At 41.4% G+C, this 12144-nt stretch overlaps 1 protein-coding gene across 1 annotated transcript in view; it reads left to right on the top strand.

The window, feature by feature from the left end:
- Positions 1-3791: 3791 nt before the first annotated feature.
- Positions 3792-12144, top strand: part of LOC117470118 (vacuolar protein sorting-associated protein 13C-like) — a gene marked incomplete at its 5' end in the record, with an annotated part of 75706 nt that continues 67353 nt past the window's right edge. Inside the window, 1 exon segment of the mRNA XM_034114669.1 lies at positions 3792-4083. Coding sequence (XP_033970560.1) covers positions 3792-4083 — 292 coding nt within the window.

The raw sequence follows: 12144 nt of genomic DNA, 5'->3' as shown, positions 1-12144 counted from the left end.
ACTACCTTCAGTCCACCTTAAACACCTTCAGTCCACCTTAAACACTACCTTCAGTCCACCTTAAACACCTTCAGTCCACCTTAAACACCACCTTCAGTCCACCTTAAACACCTTCAGTCCACCTTAAACACTACCTTCAGTCCACCTTAAACACCTTCAGTCCACCTTAAACACCTTCAGTCCACCTTAAACACTACCTTCAGTCGACCTTAAACACCACCTTCAGTCCACCTTAAACACTACCTTCAGTCCACCTTAAACACTACCTTCAGTCCACCTTAAACACCACCTTCAGTCCACCTTAAACACTACCTTCAGTCCACCTTAAACACTACCTTCAGTCCACCTTAAACACTACCTTCAGTCAACCTTAAACACCTTCAGTCCACCTTAAACACCACCTTCAGTCCACCTTAAACACCACCTTCAGTCCACCTTAAACACCACCTTCAGTCCACCTTAAACACTACCTTCAGTCCACCTTAAACACCACCTTCAGTCCACCTTAAACACCACCTTCAGTCCACCTTAAACACCACCTTCAGTCCACCTTAAACACTACCTTCAGTCCACCTTAAACACCTTCAGTCCACCTTAAACACCACCTTCAGTCCACCTTAAACACCACCTTCAGTCCACCTTAAACACTACCTTCAGTCCACCTTAAACACCTTCAGTCCACCTTAAACACTACCTACAGTCCACCTTAAACACTACCTTCAGTCCACCTTAAACACCACCTTCAGTCCACCTTAAACACCTTCAGTCCACCTTAAACACTACCTTCAGTCCACCTTAAACACTACCTTCAGTCCACCTTAAACACTACCTTCAGTCCACCTTAAACACCACCTTCAGTCCACCTTAAACACCACCTTCAGTCCACCTTAAACACCTTCAGTCCACCTTAAACACTACCTTCAGTCCACCTTAAACACCACCTTCAGTCCACCTTAAACACTACCTTCAGTCCACCTTAAACACCACCTTCAGTCCACCTTAAATAACCACTTTCAGTCCGCCTTAAACACCACCTTCAGTCCACCTTAAACACCACCTTCAGTCCACCTTAAACACCACTTTCAGTCCGCCTTAAACACCACCTTCAGTCCACCTTAAACACCACCTTCAGTCCGCCTTAAACACCACCTTCAGTCCACCTTAAACATCACCTTCAGTCCGCCTTAAACACCACCTTCAGTCCACCTTAAACACCACCTTCAGTCCACCTTAAACACCACCTTCAGTCCACCTTAAACACCACTTTCAGTCCGCCTTAAAACACCACCTTCAGTCCGCCTTAAACACCACCTTCAGTCCGCCTTAAACACCACCTTCAGTCCACCTTAAACACCACCTTCAGTCCACCTTAAACACCACCTTCAGTCCACCTTAAACACCACCTTCAGTCCACCTTAACCTGTTAAGCCCGATAGCCCCCTGCCGGCGGGGGAAAAAAAACAATTTTCACGAAACTGTGTCTCAGGGCTTCTTAACATTTAACAACCTATTAATGTGTCATACCCACTTAACGGGAAGAAAGTCAGCTAACTGACGATATGAACCATTTTACCGAAACAAAACACAAGTCTAACGCCAAGCCTCTGAATCAGCACTAAGCGAAAGGCTGCTAACGCACTTAGCACATAACTCCAATAGCAATATTTTATACTTCATGCAATCTGCACAAACTATATCGTCTGAAAGCTGAGATTCCACAGATTCCAATAGTATAAGTATCATCACTGTGCGACCAGAACTCACGGCAGCGAAAGCCAGCAAAGACAACACACAACTGCAAAACGGCAAATATGTCTTACCTTAGCTGTTTTCTGATCAAAAGTTGTGTTCAATGGCATTAAAACACATATTAACGCTTGCTGAAGGTTAATCCAATTTCTCTGTGTCACTTTGAAATGATAACTGATAATCCATCATAACATTTATGTCAATAAGAGTAGTTTTCATATAGAGTGTATGAGAGCTGTAACCCAGCTTCCGGTTTTGGGCATTCTGGCTACGCATCACTCTATTCACCAATGGGTAATGTTTAGATGGATTTCCCTTTTAGAAGTGAAGATATAGTCATTTGTTCTGGGAATGTCATTTTCGAGCCTGAGACCTGAAAAACAGGCTTGGGGCTTAACAGATTAAACACCTTCAGTCCACCTTAAAACACTACCTTCAGTCCACCTTAAAACACTACCTTCAGTCCACCTTAAACACCTTCAGTCCACCTTAAACACTACCTTCAGTCCACCTTAAACACCTTCAGTCCACCTTAAACACCACCTTCAGTCCACCTTAAACACCTTCAGTCCACCTTAAACACTACCTTCAGTCCACCTTAAACACCTTCAGTCCACCTTAAACACCTTCAGTCCACCTTAAACACTACCTTCAGTCGACCTTAAACACCACCTTCAGTCCACCTTAAACACTACCTTCAGTCCACCTTAAACACTACCTTCAGTCCACCTTAAACACCACCTTCAGTCCACCTTAAACACTACCTTCAGTCCACCTTAAACACTACCTTCAGTCCACCTTAAACACTACCTTCAGTCAACCTTAAACACCTTCAGTCCACCTTAAACACCACCTTCAGTCCACCTTAAACACCACCTTCAGTCCACCTTAAACACCACCTTCAGTCCACCTTAAACACCACCTTCAGTCCACCTTAAACACCACCTTCAGTCCACCTTTAACACCACCTTCAGTCCACCTTAAACACCACCTTCAGTCCACCTTAAACACTACCTTCAGTCCACCTTAAACACCTTCAGTCCACCTTAAACACCACCTTCAGTCCACCTTAAAACACCACCTTCAGTCCACCTTAAACACTACCTTCAGTCCACCTTAAACACCTTCAGTCCACCTTAAACACTACCTACAGTCCACCTTAAACACTACCTTCAGTCCACCTTAAACACCACCTTCAGTCCACCTTAAACACCTTCAGTCCACCTTAAACACTACCTTCAGTCCACCTTAAACACTACCTTCAGTCCACCTTAAACACTACCTTCAGTCCACCTTAAACACAACCACCTTCAGCCACCTTAAACACCCACCTTCAGTCCACCTTAAACACCTTCAGTCCACCTTAAACACTACCTTCAGTCCACCTTAAACACCACCTTCAGTCCACCTTAAACACTACCTTCAGTCCACCTTAAACACCTTCAGTCCACCTTAAACACCACCTTCAGTCCACCTTAAACACTACCTTCAGTCCACCTTAAACACCTTCAGTCCACCTTAAACACTACCTACAGTCCACCTTAATTTGGTGTTAACTCTGCCCGTGTGGTGGTGTCAGAAGGATAAATCAAGCGCTCCCATGGACCGTTTCTCACATCACCTACACCATCACTGCTATGCTGCTCCATCATTATCACCCTCCCCTCGGTCACATGACCTCTGCCTGTGTGACATCACTTCCTGTGTGACATCACTTCCCTCCTGAGATATGTTCTCAACTCCCTCACCCTTGTTTGTTTCATAAACTAAAACAAGAATAATTTGTAACCATTTCAACAACAAACCAACTCTGATATGTAATATGTGATGCTCTGGAATATCACATTTGAGATATAGATAGTTTAATTTAAAATCTAAAAACTGTGATGTTCTGGAGTATCTCAGTTTTAAATGATTGATAAGTCTGTTCTGGTTTGTACTTGACATGCAGAAACAGAGACGGTGCTGTAAACTCCGATGCGGCCCTGAACGTGTTTATTTATTCCTGATTGATTTGAATGTGTTCCAGACGTTCGTGGATCACTTCCAGACGGCTAAAGCGGCTCTGAGCGCCGCCACGGCTCAGGCGGCGGCTCAGGCGGCGCTCAGCGTGAAGGATTTCGCCCAGAAGAGTTTCCGTCTGTCCATGGACATCAAGCTGAAGGCGCCGCTCATCATCGTGCCCCAGAACTCCAGCTCCCAGCATGCACTGGTGATGGACCTGGGTCTGATCACGGTGGGGAACAGCTTCTCGCTAATGCCCGCCGACGGCTGCCCACTGCCCGCCGTGCTGGAGAAGATGGAGGTCCAGCTGACGCAGCTCAAACTGTCCCGGTGGGTCTAACATGACTCAGCTAGTAGAGATAAACACGTCTAACATGACTCAGCTAGTTGAGATAAACACGTCTAACATGACTCAGCTTGTTGAGATAAACACGTCTAACATGACTCAGCTAGTTGAGATAAACACGTCTAACATGACTCAGTAGTAGAGATAAAACCGTCTAACATGACTCAGCTAGTTGAGATAAAACACGTTCTAACATGGACTCAGCTAGTAGAGATAAACACGTCTAACATGACTCAGCTAGTTGAGCTAAACACGTCTAACATGACTCAGCTAGTAAGAGATAAACACGTCTAACATGACTCAGCTAGTTGAGGATCAACACGTCTAACATGACTCAGCTAGTAGAGATAAACACGTCTAACATGGACTCAGCTAGTAGAGATAACACGTCTAAATGACTCAGCTAGTAGGGATAAACACGTCTAACATGACTCAGCTAGTAGAGATAAACACGTCTAACATGACTCAGCTAGTAGAGAATAAGACACGTCTAACATGACTCAGCTAGTAGAGATAAACACGTCTAAATGACTCAGCTAGTAAGAGATAAACACATCTAACATGACTCAGCTAGTTGAGATAAACACGTCTAACATGACTCAGCTAGTAGAGATAAACACGTCTAACATGACTCAGCTAGTAGAGATAAACACATCTAACATGACTCAGCTAGTAGAGATAAACACGTCTAACATGACTCAGCTTGTTGAGATAAACACGTCTAACATGACTCAGCTTGTTGAGATAAACACGTCTAACATGACTCAGCTAGTAGAGATAAACACGTCTAACATGACTCAGCTAGTAGAGATAAACACATCTAACATGACTCAGCTAGTAGAGATAAACACGTCTAACATGACTCAGCTTGTAGAGATAAACACATCTAACATGACTCAGCTAGTAGAGATAAACACGTCTAACATGACTCAGCTAGTTGAGATAAAACACGTCTAACATGGACTCAGCTAGTAGAGATAAACACGTGCTAACATGACTCAGCTAGTAGAGATAAACACGTCTAACATGACTCAGCTAGTAGGGATAAACACGTCTAACATGACTCAGCTAGTAGAGATAAACCACGTCTAACATGACTCAGCTTGTAGAGATAAACACGTTCTAACATGACTCAGCTAGTAGAGATAAACACGTCTTAACTGACTCAGCTAGTAGAGATAAACACGTCTAACATGACTCAGCTAGTAGGGATAAACACGTCTAACATGACTCAGCTAGTTGAGATAAACACGTCTAACATGACTCAGCTAGTAGAGATAAACACGTCTAACATGACTCAGCTAGTAGAGATAAACACGTCTAACATGACTCAGCTAGTAGAGATAAACACATCTAACATGACTCAGCTAGTAGAGATAAACACGTCTAACATGACTCAGCTAGTTGAGATAAACACGTCTAACATGACTCAGCTAGTAGAGATAAACACGTCTAACATGACTCAGCTAGTAGAGATAACACGTCTAACATGACTCAGCTAGTAGAGATAAACACGTCTAACATGACTCAGCTAGTAGAGATAAACACGTCTAACATGACTCAGCTAGTAGGGATAAACACGTCTAACATGACTCAGCTAGTAGAGATAAACACGTCTAACATGACTCAGCTAGTAGAGATAAACACATCTAACATGACTCAGCTAGTAGAGATAAACACGTCTAACATGACTCAGCTAGTAGAGATAAACACATCTAACATGACTCAGCTAGTTGAGATAAACACGTCTAACATGACTCAGCTAGTAGAGATAAACACGTCTAACATGACTCAGCTAGTAGAGATAAACACGTCTAACATGACTCAGCTAGTAGAGATAAACACGTCTAACAAGACTCAGCTAGTAGGGATAAACACGTCTAACATGACTCAGCTAGTAGAGATAAACACGTCTAACATGACTCAGCTAGTAGAGATAAACACATCTAACATGACTCAGCTAGTTGAGATAAACACGTCTAACATGACTCAGCTAGTAGAGATAAACACGTCTAACATGACTCAGCTAGTTGAGATAAACACGTCTAACATGACTCAGCTAGTAGAGATAAACACGTCTAACATGACTCAGCTAGTAGGGATAAACACGTCTAACATGACTCAGCTAGTAGAGATAAACACGTCTAACATGACTCAGCTAGTTGAGATAAACACGTCTAACATGACTCAGCTTGTAGAGATAAACACGTCTAACATGACTCAGCTAGTAGAGATAAACACGTCTAACATGACTCAGCTAGTAGGGATAAACACGTCTAACATGACTCAGCTAGTAGAGATAAACACGTCTAACATGACTCAGCTAGTAGGGATAAACACGTCTAACATGACTCAGCTAGTAGAGATAAACACGTCTAACATGACTCAGCTTGTAGAGATAAACACGTCTAACATGACTCAGCTAGTAGAGATAAACACGTCTAACATGACTCAGCTAGTAGAGATAAACACGTCTAACATGACTCAGCTAGTAGGGATAAACACGTCTAACATGACTCAGCTAGTAGAGATAAACACGTCTAACATGACTCAGCTAGTAGAGATAAACACGTCTAACATGACTCAGCTAGTAGAGATAAACACGTCTAACATGACTCAGCTAGTAGAGATAAACACATCTAACATGACTCAGCTAGTAGAGATAAACACATCTAACATGACTCAGCTAGTAGAGATAAACACGTCTAACATGACTCAGCTAGTAGAGATAAACACATCTAACATGACTCAGCTAGTTGAGATAAACACGTCTAACATGACTCAGCTAGTAGAGATAAACACGTCTAACATGACTCAGCTAGTAGAGATAAACACGTCTAACATGACTCAGCTAGTAGAGATAAAACACGTCTAACATGACTCAGCTAGTAGGGATAAACACGTCTACATGACTCAGCTAGTAGAGATAAAACACGTCTAACATGACTCAGCTAGTAGAGATAAACACATCTAACATGACTCAGCTAGTAGAGATAAACACGTCTAACATGACTCAGCTAGTAGAGATAACACATCTAACATGACTCAGCTAGTTGAGATAAACAACGTCTAACATGACTCAGCTAGTAGAGATAAACACGTCTAACATGACTCAGCTAGTAGAGATAAACACGTCTAACATGACTCAGCTAGTAGAGATAAACACGTTCTAACATGACTCAGCTAGTAGGGATAAAACACGTCTAACATGACTCGCTAGTAGAGATAAACACGTCTAACATGACTCAGCTAGTAGAGATAAACACATCTAACATGACTCAGCTAGTTGAGATAAACAGTCTAACATGACTCAGCTAGTAGAGATAAACACGGTCTAACATGACTCAGCTAGTTGAGATAAACACGTCTAACATGACTCAAGCTAGTAGAGATAACAACGTCTAACATGACTCAGCTAGTAGGATACACTTACCTGACTCCTAGGGACCGTCTAACATGACTCAGCTAGTAGAGATAAACACGTCTAACATGACTCAGCTAGTTGAGATAAACACGGTCTAACATGACTCCCGCTTGTAGAGATAAACACGTCTACATGACTCAGCTAGTAGAGATAAACACGTCCTAACATGACTCAGCTAGTAGGGATAAACACGTCTAACATGACTCAGCTAGTAGAGATAAACACGTCTAACATGACTCAGCTAGTAGGGATAAACACGTCTAACATGACTCAGCTAGTAGAGATAAACACGTCTAACATGACTCAGCTAGTAGAGATAAACACGTCTAACATGACTCAGCTAGTAGAGTAAACACGTCTAACATGACTCAGCTAGTAGAGATAAACACGTCTAACATGACTCAGCTAGTAGGGGATAAACACGTCTAACATGACTCAGCTAGTAGAGATAAACACGTCTAACATGACTCAGCTAGTAGAGATAAAAACGTCTAACATGACTCAGCTAGTAGAGATAACACGTCTAACATGACTCAGCTAGTAGAGGATAAACACATCTAACATTGACTCAGCTAGTAGAGATAAACACATCTAACATGACTCAGCTAGTAGAGATAAACACGTCTAAACATGACTCAGCTAGTAGAGAATAAACACATCTAACATGACTCAGCTAGTGAGATAAACACGTCTAACATGACTCAGCTAGTAGAGATAAACACGTCTAACATGACTCAGCTAGTAGAGATAAACACGTCTAACATGACTCAGCTAGTAGGAGATAAACACGTCTAACATGACTCAGCTAGACTCAGCTAGTAGAGATAACACACGTCTAACATTGACTCAGCTAGTAGAGATAAACACGTCTAACATGACTCAGCTAGTAGAGATAAACACGTCTAACATGACTCAGCTAGTAGGAAGATATAACACCGTTCTAACATGACTCAGCTAGTAGAGAATAAACACGTCTAACATGACTCAGCTAGTAGAGATAAACCACGATCTAACATGACTCAGCTAGTAGAGATAAACACGTCTAACATGACTCAGCTAGTAGAGATACACAACATCTAACATGACTCAAGCTAGTGAGATAAACACGTCTAACATGACTCAGCTAGAGAGATATAAACACATCTAACATGACTCAGCTAGTTGAGATAAACACGTCTAACATGACTCAGATAGTAGAGATAAAACACGTCTAACATGACTCAGCTAGTAGAGATAACACGTCTAACATGACTCAGCTAGTAGAGATAACAGTTCTAACATGCTCAGCCTAGTAGGATAAACACGTCTAACATGACTCAGCTAGTAGAGATAAACACGTCTAACATGACTCAGCTAGTAGAGATAAACACGTCTAACATGACTCAGCTAGTAGAGATAAACACGTCTAACATGACTCAGCTAGTAGAGATAAACACGTCTAACATGACTCAGCTAGTAAGATAAAACATCTAACATGACTCAGCTAGTTAGAGATAAACACGTCTAACATGACTCAGCTAGTAGAGATAAACACGTCTAACATGACTCAGCTAGTTGAGATAAACACGTCTAACATGACTCAGCTTGTTGAGATAAACACGTCTAACATGACTCAGCTAGTTGAGATAAACACGTCTAACATGACTCAGCTAGTAGAGATAAACACGTCTAACATGACTCAGCTAGTTGAGATAAACACGTCTAACATGACTCAGCTAGTAGAGATAAACACGTCTAACATGACTCAGCTAGTAGAGATAAACACGTCTAACATGACTCAGCTAGTAGAGATAAACACGTCTAACATGACTCAGCTAGTGAGATAAACACGTCTAACATGACTCAGCTAGAGAGAAACACGTCTAACATGACTCAGCTAGTAGAGATAAACACGTCTAACATGACTCAGCTAGTAGGGATAAACACGTCTAACATGACTCAGCTAGTAGAGATAAACACGTCTAACATGACTCAGCTAGTAGGGATAAACACGTCTAACATGACTCAGCTAGTAGAGATAAACACGTCTAACATGACTCAGCTAGTAGAGATAAACACGTCTAACATGACTCAGCTAGTAGAGATAAACACGTCTAACATGACTCAGCTAGTAGAGATAAACACGTCTAACATGACTCAGCTAGTAGGATAAACACGTCTAACATGACTCAGCTAGTAGAGATAAACACGTCTAACATGACTCAGCTAGTAGAGATAAACACGTCTAACATGACTCAGCTAGTAGAGATAAACACGTCTAACATGACTCAGCTAGTAGAGATAAACACGTCTAACATGACTCAGCTAGTAGAGATAAACACGTCTAACATGACTCAGCTAGTAGAGATAAACACGTCTAACATGACTCAGCTAGTAGAGATAAACACGTCTAACATGACTCAGCTAGTTGAGATAAACACGTCTAACATGACTCAGCTAGTAGAGATAAACACGTCTAACATGACTCAGCTAGTAGAGATAAACACGTCTAACATGACTCAGCTAGTAGAGATAAACACGTCTAACATGACTCAGCTAGTAGAGATAAACACGTCTAACATGACTCAGCTAGTAGAGATAAACACGTCTAACATGACTCAGCTAGTAGAGATAAACATCTAACATGACTCAGCTAGTAGAGATAAACACGTCTAACATGACTCAGCTAGTAGAGAAAACACATCTAACATGACTCAGCTAGTTGAGATAAACACGTCTAACATGACTCAGCTAGTAGTAGAGATAAACACGTCTAACATGACTCAGCTAGTAGAGATAAACACGTCTAACATGACTCAGCTAGTAGAGAAAACACGTCTAACATGACTCAGCTAGTAGAGAAACACGTCTAACATGACTCAGCTAGTAGAGATAAACACGTCTAACATGACTCAGCTAGTAGAGATAAACACATCTAACATGACTCAGCTAGTTGAGATAAACACGTCTAACATGACTCAGCTAGTAGAGATAAACACGTCTAACATGACTCAGCTAGTGAGATAAACACGTCTAACATGACTCAGCTAGTAGAGATAAACACGTCTAACATGACTCAGCTAGTGAGATAAACACGTCTAACATGACTCAGCTAGTAGAGATAAACACGTCTAACATGACTCAGCTAGTAGGATAAACACGTCTAACATGACTCAGCTAGTAGAGATAAACACGTCTAACATGACTCAGCTAGTTGAGATAAACACGTCTAACATGACTCAGCTAGTAGAGATAAACACGTCTAACATGACTCAGCTAGTAGAGATAAACACGTCTAACATGACGCAGTAGGAGATAAACACGTCTAACATGACTCAGCTAGTAGAGATAAACACGTCTAACATGACTCAGCTAGTAGAGGATAAACACGTCTAACATGACTCAGCTAGTAGAGATAAAACACGTCTAACATGACTCAGCTAGTAGAGATAAAACACGTCTAACCATGACTCAGCTAGTTAGAGATAAACACGTCTAACATGACTCAGCTTGTAGAGATAAACACGTCTAACATGACTCAGCTAGTAGAGATAAACACGTCTAACATGACTCAGCTAGTAGAGATAAACACGTCTAACATGACTCAGCTAGTAGAGATAAACACGTCTAACATGACTCAGCTAGTAGAGATAAACACGTCTAAACATGACTCAGCTAGTAGAGATAAACACGTCTAACCATGACTCAGCTAGTAGAGAATAAACACGTCTAACATGACTCAGCTAGTAGAGATAAACACATCTAACATGACTCAGCTAGTAGAGATAAAACACGTCTAACATGACTCAGCTAGTAGAGATAAACACGTCTAACATGACTCAGCTAGTTAGAGATAAACAACATCTAACATGACTCAGCTAGTTGAGATAAACACGTCTAACATGACTCAGCTAGTAGAGATAAACACGTCTAACATGACTCAGCTAGTAGAGATAAACACGTCTAACATGACTCAGCTAGTAGAGATAAACACGGTTCTAACATTGACTCAGTAGTAGGGATAAACACGTCTAACATGACTCAGCTAGTAGAGATAAAACACGTCTAACATGACTCAGCTAGTAGAGATAAACACGTCTAACATGACTCAGCTAGTAGAGATAAACACGTCTAACATGACTCAGCTAGTAGAGATAAACACATCTAACATGACTCAGCTAGTAGAGATAAACACGTCTAACATGACTCAGCTAGAGTAGAGATAAAACACATCTAACATGACCTCAGCTAGTAGAGATAAACACGTCTAACATGACTCAGCTAGTAGAGATAAACACGTTCTAACATGGACTCAGCTAGTAGAGATAAAACACATCTAACATGACTCAGCTAGTTGAGATGAACACGTCTAACTATGACGTCCGCTAGTAGAGATAAACAGTCTACATGACTCAGCTAGTTGAGATAAACACGTCTAACATGACTCAGCTAGTGAGGATAAACACGTCTAACATGACTCAGTAGTAGAGATAAACACGTCTAACATGACTCAGCTAGTAGAGATAAACACGTCTAACTGACTCAGTAGTAGAGATAAACACGTCTAACATGACTCAGCTAGTAGGATAGATAAACACGTCTAACATGTACTCAGCTAGTAGAGATAAACACGTCTAACATG

The sequence above is a fragment of the Trematomus bernacchii genome, unplaced genomic scaffold, assembly GCF_902827165.1.
Source record: "Trematomus bernacchii unplaced genomic scaffold, fTreBer1.1, whole genome shotgun sequence".
In the NCBI taxonomy this organism is placed as follows: Eukaryota; Metazoa; Chordata; class Actinopteri; order Perciformes; family Nototheniidae; genus Trematomus; species Trematomus bernacchii.
The sequence above is the reverse complement of the archived record's forward strand: the minus strand, read 5'-3'. Positions and strand labels throughout refer to the sequence as shown.